Source organism: Ambystoma mexicanum, chromosome 12 (assembly GCF_040938575.1).
Source record: "Ambystoma mexicanum isolate Mex_15411 chromosome 12, UKY_AmexF1_1, whole genome shotgun sequence".
NCBI lineage: Eukaryota > Metazoa > Chordata > Amphibia > Caudata > Ambystomatidae > Ambystoma > Ambystoma mexicanum.
Genome location: NC_090936.1, coordinates 1,224,843,952 through 1,224,871,920, shown reverse-complemented (window position 1 = coordinate 1,224,871,920; position 27,969 = coordinate 1,224,843,952). Strand labels below are relative to the sequence as shown.

The following is a 27,969-nucleotide window of genomic DNA, read 5'->3' as shown; positions in this document are numbered from 1 at the left end:
CAACCTAAGGACCATCAAGGGCCCTCCACGCACCTTGCGAGGCGCGGAGACAGCCGTGCTGCGGGGCACTCGACTCACTCGAGCAGTGCTTTGAGGGGTGGGGGCGATACTGAGTCCGCACCGGAGTTACTTAGGGCAAAAACGCTGGCAACGTGCTACGAAGTCCGGGGCAGCCCACCACGGAGCTGAGAGAGTCTCCACCCGAAGATCCAACCAACCACAGAAACACGATCGTGGGTAAAAGCACACCCCGGCACGGCAGTCCTTGCCCACTGCAACAATAGCCTGGAGCCTCCATAGGTAACAAAGCTGGATCCACAAACCTTGGCAACCCTGAGAAAGTTTAGACGTAACAACGCAACCATGGAAGCGGAAGAAGCCCAAAGCACGTCAGACATTCCAGGCAATGACAGCGACAGCGCAACAAAGTCGGACATCCGTCTGCTGCTGGGGGAGATTAGATCAATGAAAAATAACCTAACTGAAATAGTATCAGACCTACAAACGAAAGTGGCCAAAGTTGAGGACCGCCTGGAAGCGGTTGAAAATAACCAACAATCAGGAGACATCGCCACCATGCAATACGAGGCTAGACTCCTAGACCTCGAGCAGAAGGAAAGGGACATGGAATCAAAAGTGGACGACCTTGAAAATCGGGAGCGACGCTCAAACATCCGCATAATCGGTCTGGAAGAAGAGCGAGGAGAGACACAGTCAAGCCTGGAGAGCACGGTGAAATCCCTAATCTTGTCTCTCTATGATGAAACCGTCCCCCCGACCCTCGAGTTCGACAGGGTGCACAGGGCAGGGGGCTCAGCGAGAGGCCCCCGATCGGTCCTAATCAAATGTCATTACTACACGCAAAGGCAGGACATTCTACAAAAAGCAAGAATAAAGGACACGATCAATTTCCGTGGCTCAACAGTCAAGATATACCAGGACCTCTCAGCGATGACCCTCGCAAAAAGAAGAGGGTGTCGTCCTCTCACGATCTGGCTCCGAGAGAAAGGCGTGAAGTACCGATGGGGCCACCCATTTTCCCTCACATTCGAGTTCAACAGCGAAGAATACAGGCTTACCTCGGTGGAAGAGGCGGAACGAGCTCGTCGCCACCTACAAGGTCCAGCAAGAGACTCGGACGCAGAGGGCCGAAGAGAACCAAAGGGCCCGCGCCGAGATCCAACTGAAAAGCCCTCGAGAAGAGGCCGTGCGCAACAGAAATGGAAATTTAAACGTTTGAACACTCCTTGAACTGCCTACACTGCACCTTGTGTCTGTACACTATTTAGGTGCTCTAACTCTGGCCGAAATGGTCGCCATGGAGCTCCATTGAAGTTTTTTCTCTTTAAGGTTTGTTTGCCTAGATGGGGTTAGGAGCTTGGAGACACTCTAGGTCTTTGTCCACCATTACGGTCTCCTATGCATTCCGTCCCTGCACAAAGAACAAAGTTACAACTAGGGCTTGAAGAGGGGTTCTCCTAAAGTGGCCCTCTTTGGACGAGGGCGTCTCCTTTCCTTTTTCTTTACTCTTTTCCCTTTCCGTGTGGTGAGGATGTCCCGTATAGCATTCCACACTAGGGAAGGGGCAGAGGGGACGGGGGGGATTCAATTAGCCACTCGACAAAGCAAGCTCGTGAAGCACAAAGACCCAACTCAAAAGTACCACAACACAAGGCAGTTTTTCACTAACTCTAATATGGAACAAAGGGGTCAAGCAAGCCACAATACAAAAAATGCTATCCAAACCCTAGAATATGGCTAACTCACAGGGCATAGTCTTCGGCTCCCTCAATGTCAAGGGCTTAAATTCCCCGCAAAAGAGATCAATGCTAGCGAGACAGTTCGCGCAATCCAAACTAGATGTTCTCTTCATACAGGAAACAAAATACATCAAGGGTGGAGAAAGAAAGATCCTAGGGAGAGACATAGGGGAAGCATTCTGGGCATCTGGACCGGAGAAGAAGGGGGGCGTGGGAATTTTGCTGCGTAGGTCCCTGTGAATGCAGGTCCTTCATATACACAGAGACACGCACGGGAGATACGTCGCTCTCAAGGGGACACTGAGAACACGTACCATTACACTGTGCGCAATCTACGCCCCCAACCAGGGGCAATCGAGCTTCACTGACCCCCTGTTCGATTTCATTGAGGAATGGAGGGAGGGTTCACTAATTTGTGGGGGTGACTTTAACGTAGCTATAGATCGTGAATGCGATTGGCACTCAGCTCGACCAAATTCCCTACCCCCAAGCACGCTTCAGGGCGATAGGTTCGCAAGCCAGCTCAGGGAACATCACTTAATAGATACGTGGCGTGTAACTCATCCAGGGGAAAAAGCCTTCACTTTTTATTCTCCACCACACCACTCCTTCTCCAGGATTGATTACCTACTACTGGGGGCGGAAAACGAGGGTGACATCCGAAGTACATCCATCCAAATAGTAGCCTGGTCAGACCACGACCTGTGCGCCCTAGAATTAGACCTGGGCCCACTCCCCGCCCTGGACCGCCGGTGGCGATGTAACGACCTGTTATGCAGAGACCCAATTTTCAAGGATTTCCTCTAGGATGCCATCACAGAATACTTTGACATCAACGACACTGACGGTATGTCACTGAACACAGTGTGGGAAGCAGGTAAAGCCACATTAAGGGGCATTCTTATATCTGAGGGGGCCGCCAAAAAAAGACTCCGGCTACTCAAGGAGAAAAAACTTAAGGAAGAGATCACTCGACTGGAACGCTCCCTTAGGGAGCTCCCCACTAGCGATATTGATACAGAAACGAGAATTAGGAAAATGAGAGAGGAACTAAAAGATATATGGAAAGGCAAAGCCCTCACTCAGATTAAATACCTCAAACAGAAGTTCTTTGAAAAGGGGGATAAAGCGCACACCATGCTAGCGAACAGACTCCGCAAACAGAGGGCAGATAGAGCAGTCCACAAAGTAAACAATGAACAAGGCATCCCACTCACAAATCCCCAAGACATAGTGTCTCGCTTCTCCGATTTTTATGCAGACCTATACGCTGCTGAGACTGATGGCACCTCTCCCGACATCAAAGAATACCTAACCAATATGTCACGCCCACCCTTCACGGAAGAACACCTAGAAATGCTAAATGCCCCAATCTCGGCAACAGAGGTGCAGGGAGCGATCTCAGCCCTCAAGGTCGGCTCAGCCCCGGGACAGGATGGCTTCACGCCAGCCTTTTATAAGAGAAACGCCGGCACACTTGCACCATTCCTCGCCAAACTATTTACTTCCATCTTAGAATCGGGTCGAGCTCCCGACTCCTTCACTGAATCTATTATCATCGTAATCCCCAAAGAAGGTAAAGACCCCATAGAGTGTACATCATACCGGCCAATTTCCCTCATAAATGTAGACGCAAAAATTTACTCTAGCATATTGGCCGCCCGCCTCGCCCGGATTCTCCCGCAACAAATCCACACTGACCAGGTAGGGTACGTAAGAGGCCGGCAAGGGGCAGATAACGTAAGAAAAACCCTGGACCTCATGGCAACTCTCCGAGAGGCCGGCGAGGACCCCCTCTTGTTATCAGTAGACGCCGAAAAGGCTTTCGACCGAGTAGAGTGGTCCTTCTTGGGAGCTGTTTTAGAGTGGGCAGGGTTGGGACCCGCATGGACACAAGGAGCGAAAGCACTATACCGATCTGCCCGGGCCAAAGTATCAATCAATGGTATCTCATCGCGATCCTTCAACCTTACTCGAGGTACAAGACAAGGCTGTCCGCTCTCCCCTCTCATTTATGCCCTGGTCATTGAACCCTTTGCCCAAGCCATCAGGTCCAACCCGAGCATCAGAGGAATCCCGCGAGGCGGCAGGGAGTACAAACTGGCGATGTTTGCCGACGATATCCTTTTATACCTGACCGAACCCTATACTTCTATCCCCGCTATTTTCCAAGAGTTGTCGAGATACGGACCCCTATCAGGCTTCCGGGTCAACCTACAAAAAACTATAGCTGTCCCCTTGAAAGACAACACTGACCTAGCGCAACGTTTAGAGACAGATTGGAATTTCAAGGTGCAAACCGACTTAGTCCGCTACCTAGGGGTTAATATAACGGTCTCCCTGTCTGACCTTTTCGAAGCCAACTACACACCACTGTGGGTAGCCATCCAAAACGACATCTCCAGATGGCGCAAACTCGCCATGTCATGGGCGGCGCGTTTTACTGCCATCAAAATGAACATTCTCCCACGATTCCTATTTTTATTTCAGTCCCTCCCAGTCATTGTTCCCGATTCCTTCTTATTAGAGGTAAAGCACATACTATTAAGATTTCTATGGGCTGACAAACGAGCAAGGATCCCATATTCCACACTGATCCAACCTAAGGAGGTGGGGGGCATGAGCTTTCCAGACCTGGGAGAATATTATAGAGCGTCACAACTCCGCATACTCCCGGATCATCTGTGGGAGAACCCAGAGAAACAGTGGGTGGCAATAGAGAACGACATCTTCAATCCGGTCACCCTGGGAGAGTGGTTGTGGGTCCCGAGATCAACCATGACACAAAGGATTAAACAGCACCCCATTCTGAAGGTATTATGGTCTCTCTGGCGTCCATCCCGGGCCATGCCGGGTATCACAACATGGTCCTCTCCTTTGAGTTGTATCTGGTCCCCACCTATTCAAAACTCACTGAGAGCAGTCCAGCAATCACAGTCATGGTACGAGGCGGGTTAAAGTCGGGCAGGACAGCTTTGGAAAAATGAGGTGTTTACAACCCGGGAGGAATTACAGGCTGACTTGCAGGGCACGAGTGTCTCCCCCTTGTCCTTCCTCCAGTTGCGAAGTGCCATGCACGACCCAAGGTGGGGCAACTCGTTAAAACGCCCTTTGACACCATTCGAGCAAATCTTAAGCTCCCCCCAAGCATCGAGAGGCCTCATTTCAAAGTTGTATAGAGCACTAATCACGAGGGGTCACAGTCCACGCCCACCTTCAGAAGTGAAATGGGAAACCGACCTATCCATAGAAACCCAAGGGGAGGTATGGAAAGGAATATATAGAGCGGTATGGTCATCATCGGTCTCCATGCAATACAAAATGCACAATGTGCGATTACTGATGAGATGGCACTACACACCCCTTCGCCTATCCAAAATGTTCCCCGGGACATCACCCTATTGCTGGAGGGGTTGCGGAGAGCAATGTGACTACTGGCACCAATGGTGGGGTTGTGACAGAGTCCAGGTGTACTGGCGGGAAGTGCTGGGCTGGATTCGAGACATAGATGGGGTCCTTAGAAACCCAATGCCCACACTAGTTTTGTTTGGAGTTGAGTCGGAGGATGATGAAACATACGAATCTCTAATGTACCTACCACGAAATCTTCTATTAGCAGCCCGAGTGTGCCTAACCATAAAATGGAAATCGATGGCCTTACCATCAAAGAGAGAATGGTTAATAAAGGCCCACGCAATATACGAAATGGAAAGCCTAACGGCAGCGGTAAATGAATCACGCAGAAACATCGAAATGATTTGGTTGCCCTTTCTAGAATATTATACGACATATTGGGAGCCCACAGACTAAGAACACTTGTTTACCATCTTAGCCAATCAAAGGAATCAGGGCAATGCCCTATGCCACCGGACGATTGCTTACCCCAAGCCCTGTAGGGGCTTCTTCCTTTCTTTCAGTAGCAACTTGCAGAGCACACGCAATGCTGTAATGCCTATAGTGGTTTTGAACTTTTATTCAGAGTTGTGTACAAAGCGAACGAGTCGAGTGGAGGGGGGGGTGGGGGGAGGCTGGGGAGGGGGAGGGAGGGGAACCAGAAACACAAGACTAGAGTTCATCATTGCTTTGCACTTCTCCCCTCTCTATGTTTCTTATATAAATGTTACATGAAAATAATACAAGGGAACTTTGTTGTTGCAACCAATATTGCAATTGTCTTGCTGTTGAAAATGCTAATAAAAACATATTTAAAAAAAAAAAAAAAGACACTGCCCGTGAACTCTCCCCATTCATCACTAAACTTATAAACGCCTCATTCACATCAGGCACCATACCGAGTAACCTAAAACATTCCTGGGTCCTCCCTCTCCTTAAAAAACAAACTCTTGACCCTTCAATCCCTACTAACTACCGCCCCATAACCACAGTGCCATTCCTACTGAAAATCTTGGATAAAGTAGCATATCTACAAATCCAGCACACTTGGAACAAAACCACCTCCTAAGAGTGTGTCAGTCTGGCTTCAGACCTCAGCATGGCACTGAGACTGCACTCTTAGACCAGACCTCAAGGCACAAATAGATACACTGAGAGACAAAGGTAAGACGCCACTCCTGCTACTCCTTGACCCCAGCTGCGTTTGATTTGGTAGACCACTCCATACTCTGCAACCACCTGGTCTCAGCGGCCTGCTTCTCTCAGGAGGCAGTCGCCTGGATCCAGTCCTTCCTTGATAATAGGACAATGCGAGTCTTCTCTCCTCTAGCAGCAGCAGACCCTGCGCCCATATCATGCGGTGTACCCCAAGGCTCCTGCGTGTCTCCTACCCTGTACAACATTTTCACAAAGCCCCTTTTCGATGATCTAGATGGTCTATGTATCACCTACACTAATTATGCCGATGATACACAGATCCTCATCCCGTTGACGGGAGATTATGACAAGGATTTGGCCTTTGTGAACAGAGTCTACTTCATCATCCAGGCATGGATGGCCTCTCACGGTCTATGCCTGAATGATGACAAAACAGAACTCCTCATCCTAGGCACACCAGCCAACATTAAAAAACTAGGTCCTAACTACGCCTCCCCATAATCGATAACAATAACATTACCGTGGTCAAGGTAGTTAAAACTCTTGGCTTCTACATATATTCTACGCTTACTTTTAGTAAACAAGTAAACACTATGGCGTCAGCTACCTCCTACACCTGCAAGCTGATCAGGGCAGCTAAGCCTTTCCTCACACCCAACAACTGCATTACTCTAGCGAGAGCCCTAATCTTAACCAAACTGGATTACTGCAATGCCCTATACATAGGCAGCAACAAATATATTACGTCCAAAATTCAGACTCCCCAAAATAATGCCTTGAGAGCCGCCCTAAGTCTCCCCAAAAATGCCCACATTTCTGACCTTAGGAGATCCGTTAACTGGCTCTCTACGAAAGATAAAATTCTCCTCAAAACTGCATCCTTGACACACAAATGTCTCAACCAAGCAGCCCCACAATTCCTCACAGCCAAATTCACTAGACAAACAGCCTCTCGGCCCCTAAGAAAAACTAACTTGGATCTACTTCTAGTACCTAGATTTAAGCTTACTAAATCAGGAGAGAGCAGCTTCCCTGTCAAAGCAGCACAATATTGGAATTCCCTCCCCCCTGCCTTAAGGGAAAATGTACCCTACCTACAATTCAGATCTAGACTTATTCAATGGCTAAAGGAACATGACGTCTGACCTCACCAAGTAGTACTTACTGTATATATGTATATATGTGACTTCAATGTCCTTCACTATGCGCATGCACCTCTCACTTATTCTTGGCTCTCACTGTTTATACCTATTATAATCTGCCCTGAATGTTGATGCTGTTATTGTTCATGCATACAGCATTGTAACCTAGCTGTGTTCATTCCTGTGCTCCATGTAACTTAAGGTTAAGAACCCTCTTTTTGCCTTTGCGCCCAAATACCTCTGGGTCAGGTGCACACTACAAATAATAAAAACAAACATATGCTGTCTCTGACTCTTTAATGTGGTCTTCCGCTAGGGCTAGCTGGGTGCGTATGTCTTTCAGCGTGCCGTGAACCTTGTAGATCAGGTGTCCTCTTAGCCACGCTTTAAAGGATTCCCAGACTGTGTGGTGTGATTTCACCTAGCTTTGGTTCCGGTCAAAGAAGTCCTGCACATCGATACGGAGTGCTTTGTGGAGTGAGTCATCTCGTAGGTGGTCAGGGGGCATTCTCCATAGGTGGCGGTCTGGTGTGGGTGACCCTATCTGGATTTCAAGTACCACTGGCGAGTGATCCTAGAGTGTTCTAGGTAGTATAGTGCATTCCTTCAGTCCCGATATGCAGCTCGTGGAGCTGAGCCAATAATCGATTCTGGAGCTCGACCCATGGACATATGAATGAAATGTGTAGTCTCTGGTGTTGGGATGCATTTCTCTCCAGGCATCTGCAAGCGGTAGAGAGGACATGGCCTGTTTTAAGGTAAGTGCTGCTTTTGAGTTTGTCTGCAGCGCTGTGGATGTCATGTCAAGTAAGGGGGCCAGTATAGTATTGATGTCTCCTCCCCATATCACTCTTGTTTCTTCTGTTGGGGATATCAGAGTCACAATCTGCTGGTAGAACTCTGGTGTGTCGACATTGGGGCCGTAAGTATTTATGATAATGAGTTCCTGGTCATGTAATTAGCCCCATATTATTACAAATCTTCCGTTTGTGTCTAGTTTGTTTTTTTGCACCTGGAATCCCAGTCTGCGGTGAATCAGTGTCAGGACTCCCCGTGACTGCGATGAGTAATTTGTTGTGACCACCTGTGTGCCTCAAGCACGGCCGAGTGAGTTGGTCATTTGCTCCGTGGTATGCGTTTCTTGCAGCAGGAGAATATCGATTCTGTGTCTATTGGCATATGCAACTATTTTTCTAGCCTTGATTGGGTTCAATAGACCTCTCACATTCCAGGATAGAAGTCTGGTGCTTCTGGTCATTTGTTGATGTGCCATTCATGAAGTATCTGTAATGTTTAGTTTAGTTTCTTTATTTATACCGCACGCCGGATCCTGGGGTAACTGGGTGCCAGAGACTTAGATGAGGTTACAACATAGTATATACATACAGTAAAAATAACAGTAAGTGCGATTGACCAGGTTACATAATGGTCGACAGTAGATGAGTACATTTAAGAGGAGAATCAGATGGCGGTGGAATTCTTGTTGGCGAGCCAAGCTTTAGTTTTGGCTCTGAAAGTCCAAAAGGAGGGCTCTGCTCTGAGGTTCAGTGGTGTGACGTTCCAAGCTTTGGCGGCAAGGACTTGAAAGCTGGAGCCGCCTGCTTTTTTAGGGAGAATTTGGGGATGGAGAGGCAGTGTGTGTAAGGCGTTCTGGTTGGTCTGGTTTAGGTGTGTTTAGAGAACTAGTCTGCCAAGTATTTGGGAGCGTCATTAGAGAGGCATTTGTGGACAATAACAAGGGATCTGAGAGTGATTCTGTCTCGTACCGGGAGCCAGTGAGCATCTTGTCTGATGCTGGAGATGTGAGCGTGTCGTGGGATGCTCAGGGCCGCTCTAATGGCGTTGTTCTGAAGCACCTGCAGTTAATTCAAATTGCGTTCTGTGGTGCCGAGAAAGAGTGTTACAGTAGTCCATTTTAGAGAGCACTAGCGCTCTGGCTAGGGTGATGCAGCTGAATGGAGAAAGGAAGCGTTTGCAGGCGTTGATGAGCTTATTTGTATAAACCGTGGCTGAGGCAGTGGCGTTCACCTGTCTTGAGTGAGAGCGTGGAGTCTAAGTAGACCCCGAGAGTTTTAATTTCTTTAGCCACAGAGATTTGGTTACCGTCTATGTTGATGGACGTGTAACGGGGGTCCAGTTTGTTTAGCCATGGTTGAGAGTTGACAAGAAGGAGCTCTGTTTTCTTGTCGTTTAGGCACAAGCCGTGCTCTGCCACCCAGGCTTGGATCTCCAGGTAAAGATTGTTGATCTTAGTGGAGTCTACCTCGTAGCACCCTGAGAGGGAGATGAGAACCTGGGTGTCATCAGCGTAGTTTGTGTAGGTGACGCCCAAGCTGTCAAGGCGGTCGAACAATAGCTTGGTGAAGATACTGTATAAGGTTGGCGAGACGCACAAACCTTGTGGAACGCCATAGGGGATAGGGATGGGGTGGGCTGATGCCCCCGGGGAGAAGACCCGGGTGGTTCGATTGGCCAGGAAGGAATGTGCTCATTATTACTTCAGTTCTGTGGTAGTATTCTTCCCTTTGCAACCATGCCAGGTTTTTCTCGTTATTATAACAACAGTTATTAACTTTACGAACATTTTGACAACGAAACTTTGCCCTGTACCGGCAACTGGCCTGTTTCCTTCCCTTCCCTCAACCCTCACCTTCCCCCCCAATCGGGCGGTGTATCCCACAAAACCATATGCAACTTTGCAAGAGAACTTTTACTGGAGTGGAGGAGGGGGACCTTGTGGACCCGACCTATTGCGGAGCCGTGGCTTCAATTGACTTGTGGATTGGCGTGCTGCTATTTTGTGATTTTTGAACACTCTGGGCATTGCTCCTCTTCCTGTGTCTTTAGTTAGGGACGTATGTTTCAGTTTTGATTAGGTGCTTCCGGGATATAACGCTCGATGAATGTCATGGCATCTTCTGGTAACTCAAAAAACTGTGTTTTACCTGCATGCTGGATGCATAGCCTGGCGGGGAACAGAATTGCATATATTACGTTCCGTTCTCTAAGTGCTCTTTTCAAAGGGTCAAAGGATCTTCAGACAGTTTGTACTTCCATTGAAAAATCTGGGTATATGTGGACGCGGTTAGACAAAGGTTAGAGGACCCTGTTCTCTTGCCAGGCGGAGGATAAGATCTCGGTCTCTACAACTGAGTAGCCTGGCTACAATCGTTCTTGGTGGTGCTCCAGGCTTGGGTGGAGGGACTGGTGCCCGGTATGCTCTTTCAACCAGGAATTGCCTTGAGAATTGTGCGACTGGGAATAGTGAATGGAGTAGGTTTTCCAGAAATTGTTCCATGGGCACGTTGAGAGGAGAGTTGTTGCAAAGTGGAGGATGCAAACCATCAGAGGAAGAGAAAGTTGCCAGGAGGTTGGAGGGAGAGAAGGTTGCCATTAGGAGGACAAAGGTTATTGGGGAATGAATGAAGCGGCATATCCGAGGAAGAGAGTTGTGATGAGGATGGAGAATGTATACTATCTAGAGTGTGTATGTGGGGAGAGTGGAGAAGTACAGTCAGGAGATCAACCGTCCAAGAGGTGGAAGGAGGGTGAAGCACATAACATCAGTGGCTATGTTAAAAGAGCTAGAGGGGGAGATATCACTACCATACCTGAAGAGGTACCAATGGACCAGGTCAGTCCAGGACAAAACTACAGGAAATACAATCTCAGTGGGGGCCAAGGAGCTTATGCTAGGGGGGGGGGGGGCAGAGAGGTATCATCTGGGGCACCAGGACAATAGGGCAGGTAGTCAACTGAAAATTAGCATCTCCAGTCCCGCCCCAGACCCTGGGCCAGTCCTTGGAAAACTTGCTCAGTCTTGACCTGCTGGAGACTTGCTCACTTGTCCAAGCTCGGAGTATAGTACCCACAGCATTCTCATCATTGTACTCGCATCAACAAGAGTTTGGGTTCCCCTCAAATCCACAGCCCAAATACTAAGACCGGGGTTATGTATAGGACACAAGCAGGAATGGACAGAGTACTTTGCTGGAACCGTTGTAAGAGACTTCCTTTATGATGCATGACAAGGACATTATTTTACTATTATTTTGTTGAGGTGATCAGACTATAACTCCCCTTCAGTTAGTAAAACCTAACAGTATGTCAGCCTCTTTGTGCACACCTGGCCACTCTGTCACAACACACACACTACAGCACAAGCAAATATCTATGTTCCCAAATACATTGAACATATAGGGGAGTCGTTTGACTTTATATATGTGCATATCATTAGCTTAGCTCCCCAATAAACTGCATGTGTACACAAGACTACACACCACAAAAAAAAATCATATGTAAACATGCGCGGATTACAGATACTACACATTTTCATTCCACTCTGTGTATGCAAGGTTTATCAGTGTGTATGTTTATTAGATACACACCACTAAACCAAACAGACACACAGTCATCGTACCCCAAACATATTCCCATAGCAATGAACCCCTCAGTACGCTCAACACCCACACATACATTCAAGCACCCACAGAAAACCCACACCCATAAATAAGAACATTACGTAGCTCTGGTAATGTTATTTATGACCGATTAGTCCTTCCTTCCAAAGATTCCTCATATTAGAAATATCCTCTATACACAAGTCTGGCTTCAGAAACTGCTGCTGGCACTCTGTGGCTCCATGTTAGCTCTTCAGTGTTGTTGGTGCCTGTAAAGACTGAAGGGGGTGTCTGTGGTACTACCTACTATATAGCTGGAGTCGAGGCACAGAGGTACCCCAGCCAAGGCTCTCAAATGGTATCAATGGGTGCGCAACCAAGACTGGGACTCACAAGAGGAGATGCAGGCTGGTTCTAAGGTACAATGGACCCCCAAGCCCACCCACATAAGACTCATTTCGTGCTCCAGAAACTACTTCAACAGTTAACAGTTAACACAATATATACAGTACTATGTGGTACCACAGTTATTCTTCGCTTCAGCAACAATGAACCACTTGGTAGTTGTAATAACATGCACTCAAATTACTAAACACTGTTTAATCTTAAAACTACAATGGGTAAATAGGTAGGCAATTACACTGGCAGAATACTTTTCAGGGTAAAATGCAATTCAGTGTGAAAACCCCTCCAACCTGGTAAACATGCAATAAAAGTTAAGTTATACTTTCCTTTTATATTAAAGCCCAGTCCTTAAATGTTCAGTAATTGTCTGCTTTTCTCTTACAGGTCCCACCACCTCCAAAGTGCTTGGCAAGCAACTGGGGAGCTGGGCCCAAGACTAATCTGAGACCCCTGGATGGACCCTGAGGGAGGAAGCCCCTCTTCCTCGTCACAGTACATTGGGGAAGGCAAAGTGGTGGAGTCTTTCAGCTTTACTCGTCAATGCCCCACGAGGATGGACCCCCCACCCCCTCTGGAGGAAGTCATCACTTGGTCATTGCTATCGAGCAAGAGAAGGGAACTAAGCAGTATTGGTAAAACAGAAGTGCAGGTATGTCACAGTGGTCTCCTTGGTTGGGTAGCTGCGCTGGCTGTGGATGTCTAGCGTAGCTGAAACTCCGTGTGGACCTCCACAAGGCTTGGGAGGCGAGGATGAGCCCTTTGGTTTTTGTCTATTATCTTCAGTGGCGTTGGGTGCAGGGGCAGAAGTAGGTGTCGATTTTTGATAATTTGTGGTTGGCCGCTGTTTTGTTCTTCAGTGCTGCAGCCGCAGCATGGATGACAGGATGGCGAGCCACCACAAGTTTAGACCCTCAGGACTCGTTCTTCGGTTTGGACAGGCGGGAAACCCACTTGCTGGCACGTCTCAGCTGGCGGTGACACTTGACTTCCTCCACTGTGGAAAAGCGGTCAGATGTCGGGTCTGTAGTGCCACTTGAAGATTTATTCAGTTGGTTGGAACTTGGCAGGCTCTGGGCGTTGAGCAACACTATGCCAGGGTACCCCCTCTTCTGGGCTATACTCTGCCAGCTGGCTTACCAACGGTCACAGACAGCCTCTGGACCCTGGATGACGATGGTTGACTTCTTGAACTCAAGATGTCCGGTCACTCTTCTTCAGGACCCACGAAGATACTGCTGCAGGCTCTCAGGACTGGCTTCCAGGACACTTCGGGTGAAGAACAGGAGTTGCACGATGTCCCCCTTCTAGCTACGGGAAGAAGTCTCCTGCAATTCCTTCCACAGATTTCTCATCTTAGAAGACTCCCAAAGCAGTAGAGAACCTGGAAGAGGCAAGAGGATGCTGGAGGGTGCCTACACCAGAGAACTCCAGAGCACTGGGATACAGACGATGAACCCTCTCCTCCATCTTGAATGGATGTGGCGGAGAGAAGAACAGCGTCAGTTGGATCTCCTGGTAAAGCTAAATTTGATACCAACCTTTGGAATTAATGATAATCTTGCCACCTTTTCTTTGGAAAGGGCAAGGCAAGGAGGTTTAACAGAAACGAGCCTAGAGCTTACCGACTTACTACATGGAAATTACGACAACCAGGAAAATCACCCCAAGTGTGAACTGTCGCAAATTCCAGGAAGGTGTGTCCATGGAGGGAGTCCCTCCAAAACTCCCCGACAAGCTACACAAAAAGTGAAAGTCGAGCGAACGTCCTGAAAAGGTGTTCTGAACTATAGCCCTCCACCCCTGCTCTCTGTCCTATTAGACATAGCTACCACGAATATCATTAAGGTGTTACTTTTCGCCAATGGAATCTTCAAGTAGAATATCCCCTTTCTGATTTTAGCATGAGACGCTAGGAAAAGCAAATGTCCCAGGTGGCCCAAAGAACATGCCACCTCCCAGAGATGGTTCAAGGGTCTTCAGTGAAATCTTTGTGAGGGCCCTAATGGCCTTCCCTTGCTCTCTTGCCTTAAGCAAGCAGTTTCCACCCTTGCCCATGCGTCCTTACTTCCATGGTTAGCAGATGGTGCACATTTACCCCAACTATCTAAATACTAACATACATATAAAAATGTCACTCATCACGGACTACTTTCACACCAGCTCTCTCCTTCTTGCTATCATTGAAACCTGGATTGCGCCATCCGACATTCTGGTAGCCCTACACAACTCCAAACTATCCTTCATTCACTCTCATCGGAATGGCAGAGATGGAGGTGACGGACACTTACTCTCTTCATGCCTCACAAATCTGCACTGCCACGTACTCTCCCTCCTCTTAATTTCCCCATCTCTAATATCGCGCTGCTTTACTCGGTTCACATCTCCATCCATCACCCTTTTGGTCCCATTCCTTTTTTTTAAAAAACTTTCTTTATTGGTATTTTCAACATAACATACAGTGAGGCCATGCGCTGACCAAAACTTGAAACCCGCTCCCTCCTCCCCCCACCCTTTGAATTAGCATAGTCTTTAAACCTAAACAGTTATTTGCGTGGTGCCGCCTTGGTGGCCGTGTCGTTGTGTAGTACGCTGGTGACCAGACTCTGTGACGGGGATGGTGACTGCGAGTCTGATGTGTCTGTCATTGACAACAGGAAAGCAATGTATGGCCCCCAAATGTCTGGGGGGCGTGAGTGTAGCAGTAGAGTCTTTAAGAAATCTACGTCTTGGCAGTATGCGATGTCTTTAAGCCAGAGTTGGGAGCTTGGCGGGGGGCCTCTGCCCCAGGCGCATGCCACTCTTCTTCGCGCTAGGATGAGTAATAAGTCGGTCAATTTCCTGACAGCATCCGGCAACGATTGAGTCAAGCCTAGCATCGCCGTCTTTGGGTCTATGTTGAGGTCCGTTCCTATTATCGCGGGATTTTTTTCAAAGATTGCGTTCCAGAAGGTGGCTACAGGAGGATAGGACCATGCTAAGTGAAGAAAGTCTGCCTCCGGCACTCCGCATCTGTGACATTCTGCAGATATTGATTCTCTGGGTATGGAGTCGCTTGGGGGTGTGGTATGTTTGGTGAAGGAAGTTGAAGTAAATCAATTTAAATCTCGGGTTTATCGCAACCTTTTGCGTAAGATTTAGTACGTAGGCCCATTCTTTGTCTGGGATTCTGGTATCTAGCGTTTTTTCCCATTTTATTTTGCTTTCGAGCAAGGCGGTTTTTGTTCGCTGAGGAGGGCTTTGCAGATATTCGTCACTAGGTGTCCCTCTCCCTGGGCTTGAATTGTGTTGTGTAGCAGTGGCCAATCAGGTGGCTGATGCGGAAAGGTCGGGATTGCCGCCTGCAGCGAGTGTCATAGTCTTAATTAGACAAAGTATTAAGGGCGTGTTATTTCCCCTTTCTCGTGCTTGTTGCAAGGTCAGGAAGGTTCCCTCCGGGAAGAGATCGTGCATGGCATTCAACTGGAGTTTTGCTGCCCATAGCAAAAATATTTTCTCAGATGTGACTGGGATTCCTGGGATGTGTTTGATTGGGAGAAGCGGGGAGAATCTGGTTATGACATAATTTTTCCTAGCCATCTTTCTCCAGAGTAGGTGGTGGCGACGGGGTTGGCTGGCTGAGAAGTGACCGAAAATGATGGGGCGAAGGAGGTGTGGAGTTGCGAGTGCCCTCTCAATTTGTACATGGGGCCTTATAAACTGTGTTGCGTACCAATGGCTCAAAAATTGTGCTTGGGCGGCCCAGTAGTAGCGTTCCAGGTCTGGAAGGGCCAAACCCCCCTGCTGCGTTGGTAGAGTCAATGTGGTGTATGCAACTGTCGCTGTCTTACCAGCCCAGATGAGGTCAAGGATCATGCTTTTAATGTGTTGCAGGAGCCTCTGGGGGAGCAGCAAAGGGATATTCACAAATAGGTACAGTAGCTTTGGCAGAATGATCTTTTTTACCAGTGATACTCTGCCCCAGAGGGTCAGCGGCAGCGACCTCCACCTGTCGATCTTGAGTTGGATAGAGGTCAATGTGGCCTCGTAGTTATCGCGTACAATGTCTTCTTTAAGTCTGGACATGTGGATGCCGAGATACCTCACATTTGAATGTTGCCATTGGAAGCCAAGGTCGTCTGTGACTTTGGTGGTCGCGGCGGTGAGTGGGAAGATGACTGATTTGGTATTGTTAATTCTTAATCCTGAGAAGCGTCCGAATTGAATAACTGCGCTCATCACGGGGTTCAGGTTCTCCTCGGCGTTCTGGAGGAACAGGGCTATGTCATCTGCTTACAAGGAGATGATCATCTTGTGGGGCCCGAATGAAAGGCCTCTGTGGAGGTGGTGTAGGCGCAGGTCAGAATCCAATGGTTCCATTACGAGAGCGAATAACAGTGCGGAAAGAGGACAGCCTTGTCTGGTCCCTCTTCTGAGGTGAATGTCAGCTAATCGCAGACCTCCTAGTGTGATGTTGGATGTTGGCTTTTTGTAAAGTAGCGTGATCAGGTGTATGAAGCATTTGCCCAGACCCATCCTCTCAAGAATCATGAAGAGAAAGGGCCATTTGACCGAGTCGAATGCCTTTTCGGCATCTAGTATAACCGCCACCGCTTGGCTCTCCACGTCGAGTGCTTCCATTGCTCCAAACATTCGTCTTATCCCGTACGAGGTGTTCCTTCCAGGGATGAAGCCTACCTGATCAGCCAGTACCATGGCGGGCATGAGGGGCAATAGTCGCTTTGTTAGGATTTTTGCGTAGATTTTGTAAAGATTTATCAATGATATGGGCCTGTATGAGCCGCATTGGGTTGGGTCTTTGCCAGGTTTGTGCAAGCGTATGATGTTGGCCATCTATAGGGTTGTCGGCAGTTGGTCAGGGCTTCCTCATACACTTGGAGGAGTAGCGGGGCGAGGAGCTCAGCGAAGAATTTATAAAATTCGCTGGTCAAGCCGTCTGGTCCGGGTGCTTTCGTGTGGGGTAGCTCCTTGATGGCCTCGAGGATCTCGTTGATGGTGATGGGGGCGTTCAAAAGTTCTCTGGGCTCCGAGTCGACCCAGAAGAGTTCCACTGTGTTTAGGTATTGTATCAGCTCGTTAGGGCTTACGGAGTAACTTGAATCGTACAGGTCCTGATAGAAACGGCGGAATGTTTCGACAATTTCGATTGCGGAGTGGACGGTGTTGCCGGAGTGGTCAGTCACTAATTCAATTGACGTAGGTTTTCTGTCGGCTGCTATAAGTCTCGCCAGGAGGGCTCCGGGTTGTTGCCCTCCGCCGTATTGGCGAATTTTACGGTGTCGGTCGAGGAATTTCACCTCTCTTTCAGCTGTGTTCCTGAAAGTCTCCAGTTCCTTTTTGATCTCAGCGAGGACCTGTTAGTTGTTGCTCACTAAGAGGGAGCTCTCAAGGTCTTTGAGACGAATTTCGCTAGTATACAGTTCTCTTCGTATTAGTTTTAGAATTCTGCATTCTTTTGCCATGCAGTCTCCCCTGGTGAAGCACTTCATGGACTCCCACAGAGTCCTGGCTGAGGTCACTGAACCTTGGTTGATGTCTACGAAGGATTTTATTTCTGATCGGAGCTCGTCTGCGAAGACTGTCTTGTAACGCTCTGGGTTTAAATCTCCAATGTGGAGTAGTTTTGATTGCTATTCTGGTCCCATTCCTAAATGAACTTGATTCTCTTTCCACTAAACATCACCTCATTCTCTAAAGTGACTTTAACCTTCCCTCTCAAACTGCTGCTCAGAAATCTTACTTCAGTCTTTTCTTACTGCCCATGCGCTCCACTCTATCCATAACCTACCTACCCACATGGGATCTCATTCATCTCCACCTCTTTCTCAGCCACTAATATGTTCATACATCCCTATCGGATCACTCCATTGTTTCCACCACCATCTACTTTCCACCATCTGACCTCTCCTCATCCATTACTAAAAGTTAATTTAAACCTTCTGCCATTCCTCCCTTTCTCTCCGACCTACAGTTTGCACTCTCCACCTGCACATCTGATGCCTCTTCCATTAACACTGCCTTCTCTAGCTTCAAACCCAGACTACATGACTCATTCTCCTCTCATTTCCCACTGTGAACTTTCACCCCTAAGTCTCAGTGTCCTCAATCATGGGTTAGCCCATTCAGACACTCTCTGCACAGACATGCATTGGCTGCTGCGCAAATGGAGGCATACCCTCTCTCATGAGGTCCTGAAACTCTCCCTCTATGCTCTGAACTCTTGCAAGTCCTCTCAAGATTGAGAGGAAAGGGAGTTCAACCTCACCCTCTTTGACTCTCACTCCAACCATCCCCGCTGCCTACACGGCACTCTTAACTCACCCCTCCTAAACCTATGACTATCAACTCCACGCTCTTAGCGAATGACTTAGCGGAATACTTTGCTACATACATTAAAAAAAAAGAGACGCTCTTTCTCCCACTGACTGCGCCTACATTCTACACTCCACCTGCTATGACATCATCCTCTACCTCCCACTTTAGTTACACTAATACTGATGAAGTGCTATCTCTACTGATGAAGGCTAACCCCTCTTGTGCCCCATCAGACCCTCTTGCTTCTCCGTTAGTCAGGCCTATTGCCCCTTTTGTGGCCTCTCACCTCACTAAACTCTTCAACCTGTCCTTCAATTCCGCTTGCTTTCTCTCTCTTTTCTAAACAGTCATGATCATCCCTCTCCAAAAACAGCAAGAGGCTGACCCGAATCTACCAGCTAACGTTCACCCCGTGTCCCCACTTTCACGCTACTCTAAAGTGCTTAAAATTGCTGTTTTCAACCGTCTCACCAATTTCTTAGACATGCACAACCTTAGAGACCCCCTAAAAGCAAGTTTCTGCTTCTTTTACTCCACAGAAACTGCTCTCATGATTGTCTCCAACTTCATCGCCTCTACTAAGCACTTCAACCAATCCTCTATCCTAATTCTCCTTGACCTGTCCGCCGTCTTTTACACTGTCGATCATTCTGATCTTCTTAATACTCTATACTTGGGATTCACAATCAAGCCTTTGCCTGGATTGAATCCTACCTGGCACCTTGCCAGTTCGGTCTCCTGAAGCAACACCGCCTCTCAACTCACTCCTCCAACTGTTGGGTCCTCTCCTCTTTACACTCTACACCTCTGCTCTTGGGCGCTATTTTTATCCTTTGAGTTCTCATACAAACTCTTTGTGGATGACACACAAATCTTCTCTTTTCCTGAACTCTCCTCTGATCTCTCCATCAAAATGTTCAACTGTCTCTCTGCCATTAAATACTGGATGACTGATGTTAAACTCTACCAGAACAGAGGTGCTCCTCTTTCCTGCCAAATAGGCTCATCTCTTCAGTACCTATCCATGTTCCACTTGGCACTCTCCCCCGTACTCTTCTTGAGCTAAATACTGTGGCATCATCTATGACCCTTTTCACACCTTCCCCAAGCAAACGGGTTTTAAGAATATGGCCTTGTATGCCAACACAGCTTTGACCGGGAATTGCTGATACAAAAGCGTCTTATGCGTCAAGACATCAGAAGGCTGAAGTGTACAAATGGTTCAACACACTCACGTGATGTAAAGGCGGTTAAGCAAAGATACAAAAACTGGCTAAAAGCTCACAAGCATGTTATGTCCCAAAATGACGCAGAACAGATGTTGATGGTCCTAAAAAATAAGAACACTAGAGACTTTTGGAGGCTTATGAACAATCAGCACGCCCCACAAAAGCTATACAAGCCTGTATGGTGTCAGAATCAGATTGGATAATTCACTTTGAAGGTTTATACAAAGCATCTGACTCAACTGACGGCCCAGTTAAACCAACACCTAAACCGTGGGCCTTGTCTTACCCATAAGACGAAATAGTGACCATCATTAAAAAAGCGAAAAATTCATGTGCACCTGGTCCTGACGGCCTGACAAATTTTACTATTAAACGACACCCAGAGCTATGGGCAGAGATCTGTGTAACATTGTTTAATCGAGTAAATTTAAGTGGCCAGATGCCAAAATCCTGGAAGACCGCGATAGTTGTACCTATCTTCAAAAAAGGCGTTATAGCAAACCCGAAAAACTATCGTCCAATTGCTCTATTAGACGTCCTAGGTAAGAGCTATGCCATCATGCTCCAACAAAAACTCGTAGCCTGGTCCCTAACATCGAACCATGTGGATAAGCGCCAATCAGGTTTTGTGAAGCAGGTGGGATGTTCGCTGAATTTACTCCTGCTAAACATTATCAAAATGGAAGCGATAAAGTCAAATACGAAGGTCTATCTAGCCTTTATAGACTTCTCATATGCATTTGTCACCATCAATAGAGCGATCCTGTGGGAAGAACTGAAGCGTTGGGGATGCCTGTCAGACTTAATAGCGGCACTCAAAGAACTGCACACAAACACCTCTATTCGAGTGAGGCTGGATCAATCAGGGCAACTATCCAAAGTAATTAACACCTCTAAAGGAGTGAAACAGGGGTGCCCGTTAGCTGCAGTATTATTCAGCCTATTTATATCGGACATAGGTGAAGCAATTGTGGCAACAAAATCATTTCCGCCGAAAGTGGCCAAATCACATTTAAACTGGCTTTTATATGCTGATGATTTGATCATTTTGGATCGGACGCCCTTTGGGTTACCAAGAAAGTTAAATGCGGTTCAACAATATGTCACATCTAATCAATTACTGATCAACACAAAATAATGTGAAATATTGGTCCTGCAAAACCTAAAAGGCGGATGGGTGGCGCGGGGACGCACCCCTAATTGGACGCTAGGCCATGAACCTCTGCAAATATCTGCCAGTGTTAAATATCTGGGAATGCTCATAAACTCATCAATAACGGATGGACCGTCGCAGGCCGACACAAGAAGAAAATGCAAACAACTTGCAAACCAGGCACTAATTATCCACAAAAGATATGGTAAATTCTCGTTAAAACCTGTTCTGGCCTTCTACCATCAGAAGGTAATCCCCGTATTGACATATGAAGCTGAAAATGCCTTCGGCTGCTCTTATGAAACTTGGGACTCATTAGAGAACTGCTTTTGGTCTAATGTCTTAGCACTCCCGAAAGGCGTGAAGACTGCCTGCATAAGATACAAATTATCGATAATATCGATCCATGCTAGGATTAGCTGGAGTTTGCTAAATTTGTATCGTAAAACATGCTCTAGAGCACAAATCCCTCAATTTGACATCTTCTACGACGGTTTAGCTGGTAACTCCAATGTCATCGCAATGTGGTCAAACAGATGTGAAGTATTATTACAGAATTACGACATCAAGATCGAGATGCTCCATGAAAATCCGGATGCGGCAAAGCTTAAAATCTGGCGCACTGACTGGGATCAAACATGCACAAAGAGAGCGATGGCCAAATCAATGTGTGATGTGCCATTGGAGGCACGTGCCTTTAACACCCAGCAGCGTTACATCATTCTGTTTCCAGACCCACTAGCACGAAAGTTGTTCTTACTGTTTAGGCTAAACCTGTTTAAAACTACTGAACGTCTTCGCTTATGGAAGAGTAACCAGCACCTAAAACCTGAATGTAGAGTTTGCATGCTAGCTAAAGAATCACTCAAACACTTAGTGCTATTTTGCCCCAAACTAAAATCTGAAAGATCAATGCACTTGGGCCCATGGAGTGTAATCCATTCATCCTTATGTGCAGACGACTGGTGGAAACAGATGTACCAAGGAACCGACTTTAAACTGATATTTCCATTAACACGTTTTTTGGAGCAAATTGAAAAATGTCTGATGTTGGCACCAGCAGGGGAAACAAATTAGTAAAAACTAACACGGTATGAACTGTTTGACAACTTTGCGGATGGAGATCGCCCAAAAGACTTCAACTGATGATTGTCTGTATGTCTACATGTTGTTTTGTTACTTGTACATATGTTGTCATGTATAAAGTAAAAAAAAAAAGGTAGAAAAAAAAAAAATTCGAATGTCATTTTTTGTTTGTTTTTTGTTCGAAATGGGGGGTTACCCCCAGCCCCCATCTCCCTCCTTTTTTTTACCTTTTTTTTTACTTACGGAATCCCAAAAAAAAACAAACAAAAAAAGAAAACATTCAAATTTTTAACTGCACACCGAAGGAATCCACTAGAAGCGCGCACACACACACACAAAGTGACTGTCCTTGTCACAAGTACATGGGAGTGATATCTCCGGGTCAGCAAGAACCCTTAAACATGCCCCAAGACAAGGCGCCCAGACCATCAGGAAGAAACAAGGACTACATCTCCCAGAATAGCTCTCCCTCAGAGGGAAAACCTTTAACAGATCCAGCAAACGATAACACCATGGGCAGGAACACAGCTCTCCCTCAGAGGGAAAACCTTTAACAGATCCAGCAAACGATAACACCATGGGCAGGAACACCCTGGGGAACCTTAAACCACCTATAAGAATACCTTCCATACACTCAAGAGAACAATTATGGGAGATCTGCGCCTCTCTCTCATTTAAGACCAATTATTACAGGAGCACAACTCTCCCCCGCACAACAACCATGTAGAGTGCTTCGCACTTCTACCCCACATTATAAGGAACCTTGAGAAAAGGGAAACTCTGGTTTTCATGACAGCTACAATCATGGCAGAAGCAGTCTCCTGCAGCCAATGCTTACATTGAAATTAATTGGAGAAACACCCACACAAGACCAATTACAGCCGGAACAATTTTTCAAATTCTCAGGCTCACAAAATTACCCTATAACACAAACTAACTTCGGAGTATAGAACACCACTATAGCAGACTACATGAAGGGGGTGGATTACAGCCAGAATGGGAGATTCAAGGCAGCAGGACCTACTGAACAAAGACAATTGACCCATTTGAAGGCTCCTATTCCAGATTTAGAATGACAAAGCATCTTTTCTAGTTTGGGTCCCTGCCCTGATCACCTGAAAAATGCTGCCTTTTTCCGACGGGCAAAACTTCCAATATGCCCTCCAAGAAAAGCAACGGTGCAAGGTACAGCGAGGTCAGAAACTGCATTCAGCCTGTTCCCAGCATTCTAAGAATGGAAAAATGGGGGTCTCTCTTTCTCTCAAACCAAAAGGTGCCATATTTCCCAGGAGACTTGAAAGGAGCTCCATAACCGGCAATTCTGCCTTCACTGATGAACGTGAGAAACCCTTCTATTTGAGCGGACCTCTGACCTATACAAATCATCACATTTGTTATTTGCAGGCTCCAGAGGTTTAGGGCAATTATAAATCCATATTGCAGGATTGGTGTTTGAGAATCACACCAAACACTGAACAAGTTTGTTGAAATCTTTTTGAGTTCCCTTTGCGAATTGGGAAAAGATACATATAGGGAGGGATAATAAATGAATGGGTAACCAACATAGCACTGGATACATTCAGAAAAGATACTTGGTACTGTACTAATATTGCTTTGTAACATCTTGATTTAAATATATTAAAAAAACATTCTTTATGCATTTTCGTTTGGCATTTCTAATTGTGTCAATGATGCTGAGAAACTGAAGTGTTAAAGTAATGCAATTACAGCTGAAACAGTCAAATTACAAATCATTTATTTACAATTATTTGAGGAATACATTGTTAAAATCTCATAATTGCATCAAGAGTGTGTAATCCTAGAAATGCCGCCAGTTCCCTGTCCAAGTCTCTGCTAGGATGCAGCACCGTTTTGTTAGCAGATTTCCACAGCTCGAAATGAAATGTGTGACCCAACACACGCTGCTGAGAAAACCATTTCATACTAAGCCTCACCAATTTGGTCATTAACTGTACCCCCAAAAGGTTATTCATCTTATACATGAATTGTTTATGATTTCCATATTCACCGTACCCATATTTTTTAAAATAATGAAAATGCAGCCTTCTGCGCAGCAGGGTGCCTTCATCTTTAAAGGATATGAAGGCCAAATCTTCTCTACAGGACACTGCATGGTGGCACAACCTGTGTTGGCATGTGGCTTCACACAGCTCTGCCCTCTGCACACAGCTCTGCCTTCTAGCTACCAAACCGCTAACAGCGTGCTACAGCAGCAAACACAAGACAGGTGTACATCTAGGTGCCACGTTCATGTCATACTGCAAGAGAATGGCCAGCCATCATGTGTGTTTACAAGATGGTTGCATAAAGATTACAAATTGATGCCTTTTAAAAACTCAAATGCTTTCAGAGAAACTTGAAGATCTTATTAAACAATCGCCATAAGGAAATAGCATTAACTGTTTACAATGAGTGTTCAAAGCAGATATGTATTATACAAGGTTGAACACACAACTCATTAATATACACAAGCATTACATACAATGCTATAAATACTCTCATTGTATTCATAAAAAATACTTTTATCATTAGGTACACAGACTGCCATTTTGATAGTGTTTAACTTGCAAAACGTATAGATTTTGTACATCGCTATATCACAAGTCCATTGGTGTGCCCATCTGAAGGAGAAGACACATTTGCTCTTTAATCCAATTTTGATTGAAAACATATATTTACACGCAACACTTTAAAAGAAAATCCTATGATAAAGTGACTTTGGCCAATTTTACAACAAACATTTTTTAATTTACTTTCCTGTAGATTACTTGGATGGATGGGGAGTACGTGTGTATATATTATTTTTTTTTTTCACTAACTCCTAACATCAATAATTAAAAGATTTTTTTTGTCTGGCAGGAACTTGAAGAGAGGGTTGCTAGAGTGTTGCTAGGGTGGTTCCTTAGAGCGCGTGAATGAGGGGTATAACTTTCGGATATGGACTAGCTCTGGAATATTAACTTAGCCAGTAAAGCCACCCAGGCACTGGCAGTGCACTGCCGAGGATGGGCGTGGCTCCTTCATCAGAGCTGTGCCCTAGCACTCATCAGCCCTGTGAATGGAGAGGCCTTGCTGATGCAATTCTATTGCCCTTCCGCTCGCCTTTTCCTTTTCTGGACTATCAAGTGACTAACTTTAAGTCAAGCCTTAAAATGACCTTGAGCATTATGAAATACTGGCATTTTAAAGGGGGTGTTGTCTTGCTACAGATATTTATGGAGAAAAAACATTTAACAGGTGTTATCATAAAACCATCAAAGAATGTTTGTAAGGAATAGAGCAAACCTATTCCAGCAGAAGGCAGTTCAGAAGTCGTTATGACAAAGAGCCTAGTCATTTTGAATCCAATGAGTCAACGATAGATAACCACACAAGCATTCTTCAGGAACCTTTGGAACATCTCACTCAACATGCCAAGTGTCCAAATGACTAACTACACGTCATACAGGGACTGCTATATCTCCATCGTAGCTTCAGAGCAGTACTCAAAGCCCCACCTCTTCTAAACATATGAAGGATCTAGAATGGAAGCTGGCCCCCTCGATGATCACTGGGACCCTCTCCTTCAAAGGCACGCTCACCCATCCCTTGACCAGATAGGACCCACTTTACAACCACCACTCCATGAATCCGAAAACATGACATGCGTGCCCCCATTCAACACTAATTTTATGTCAACCAGACAAATCTAAACAAACCAATATGCTTTTTATCTCAGTCTACCGCCTATCACACAAGACCAGGATGACCGGATATAAATAGGCGAGGCCCTGTACGTGCTAAGAAAATATAAACATATGCCATTTTTTCCAGATCCCTATGGCAGTTGTCCTTTCTACATACTAAAAATAGGCAAGAGCTATGGAATGAGATTGATTCAGCACAGACTTGAGTTGAATTGTACGCAGTCTTTCGGGTCTTCTCCATTAATCTGAAAGGGATGCCAAGCTACCCCTCCAAAGTAGGACATTCTACAGCCATCCTCATTTCATCCTAATTCTTGGGAGGATAGCTCAGGGGCAACGCATTCGTCTTGCAAGCAAGACGGTGCGGACAACATAGGTTCGATCCCCGGCTCCGCGCTTAGAAACCTCTGGGTATTAAGCACGCTATAAATCTGCGCTTAGAAACCTCTGGGTATTAAGCACATTATAAATAACCCATTACAATTACAAGGCACTGCACAGCGGTTTGACAGCTAATTCATGCTTTGGAAATCCTCAGGATAGCAGATATATGTTTAAAGGTGTGGCAAAATAAAACCTTAAATGCCAGGTAGAAAATAAGGCAAATGGTGTTCTCATAGGTCGAAGTGGCGAAAAAGTGAACCTTTTTTGATTTAATATGTTTTTCTTTTTTAACCAAGCAGGTCATTTCGATTAAATTCATGAGCATTTAACCAGCATCAAACATTAACCAATGACTTCTCGTCCTCAGTGTTTCCTGTCCTTGATGCCCGGTTAATAGCAGCTTCCGGTGGGCGATGGTCCTTGATTTCCATTTGCTTTTAATCAGGCTGGACTTTCAACTCACCATCAGACTGTTCACCAGTAAGCTCAAAATGGTCACCACGCTTGCCATGGTTTCAACATTGGTATAGTGTCATTTCATCATTCATGGCAGGGGTCCCTTAGTGCTCTTTGGCCAAAGCCAACTAGGTTTTCAGGCTAGTGGGTGACCACGTATGTAACTCCCATTCAGATTCAAGATATTACAATTCACTTTCTGGGATATCCTAAAAACAAGGAGGGAATTTCTCTCTTGAGGACCAGGACCTGGAGACACTTGATGTATGGTTTACCAGAGAACCTGCACTCCTTACAAGTCACATGTGCACAATCAAATGTCAGGTCATCCGAGCTGTGTACTATAGGAAATTCACTAATATTGGAAATTAATAAGGACAGCGAGATACGATTGTGCAACAGATCAATTGAATGGCAACAACTAGGAAATCTTGTTCCTTTGGTCGTTAAGGCTCCCCCATTTTCTCATTGTAAGTAACTATTTCTCCACTTAATCATGAATTAAAAGTGTTCTACAGGAAAGCAAAAAAAAAAATGAGTGCCATTTAAACAAATGCATTACGTTATGCACGGCATGGAAACTTACAATGTTTTCATCAATCACAGGAAAATATTCTAGAGATTTTCCAATTTTAATTTAGAAATTTGTGATTTATTTGGTTCCAATTATGGTATCTAAAATAATTAGATTTGTATTGATTGTATTTTTATCAGACGTTCCTTCGTCTAGGCTGCTGGAAACAGAGTGCGTTTCCTTGCTTTGGTCTCCTATGTGCATCTCCTCCTCCATTTGGGCTAAGAGTCAGTCAGTATGGGTTTCAACCTGCTCAGGGGCTGGGTGGGACGGGATGCTGAACACTTGTATCTTCAGATGATCGGCAATCTGTACGCACACTCCAGCGCAGTATCGCAGCAGGTCAAACAAAGAAATTATCTATAACAGAAACACAGTACAAACACGTTTTTAACAGTATTCAATTTTCACAAAAAAGCACAATTGGCATTTTTTTTCATTTAAAGCACATTCATTTAACCATGAACAAGACTTTTCCAGTTGCATTTAATGTGCACTTTTACATTATAATCCACTCTGTGTTCTTCAGATAAATGTATATTAAGATGGGGGGCGTGGCTAAGCAGCTGATGGTGTAGGTCAGCCTTCATCACCACTCCTGCCAGATCCTGGAAGATCTGAAGTCAATGCAAATTCCGAACAAAGAAAACTGCCAGTGAATGGACTGAGGTGTGTGGAAACCTCTCAAAGTGCAGAGTGGAGGTTTAGTTGCGGCAGAGATATGGAGCGTGGCACTTGGTGACCGCTGATGAAGACGGAAATAAAAATGGCGCCTGCCTTACAAAGACGGCAACAGACCTGAGAGAGGTG

The 27,969-nt window shown here is 46.0% G+C and overlaps 1 protein-coding gene across 5 annotated transcripts in view; it reads right to left on the bottom strand.

The window, feature by feature from the left end:
- CHPT1 (choline phosphotransferase 1) overlaps positions 1 to 27,969 on the bottom strand; it is a 759,006-nt gene that overhangs the window by 225,416 nt on the left and 505,621 nt on the right. For all 5 annotated transcript variants that reach the window (XR_011281925.1, XR_011281924.1, XM_069629892.1 and 2 more), the window contains exon 8: positions 27,409 to 27,519. Coding sequence is in view for 3 of the 5 variants with exons in the window: in XM_069629892.1 (XP_069485993.1) it covers positions 27,409 to 27,519 (111 nt within the window). In the remaining 2 variants the exon portion in view is untranslated. The remainder of the gene's footprint in view (positions 1 to 27,408; positions 27,520 to 27,969) is intronic.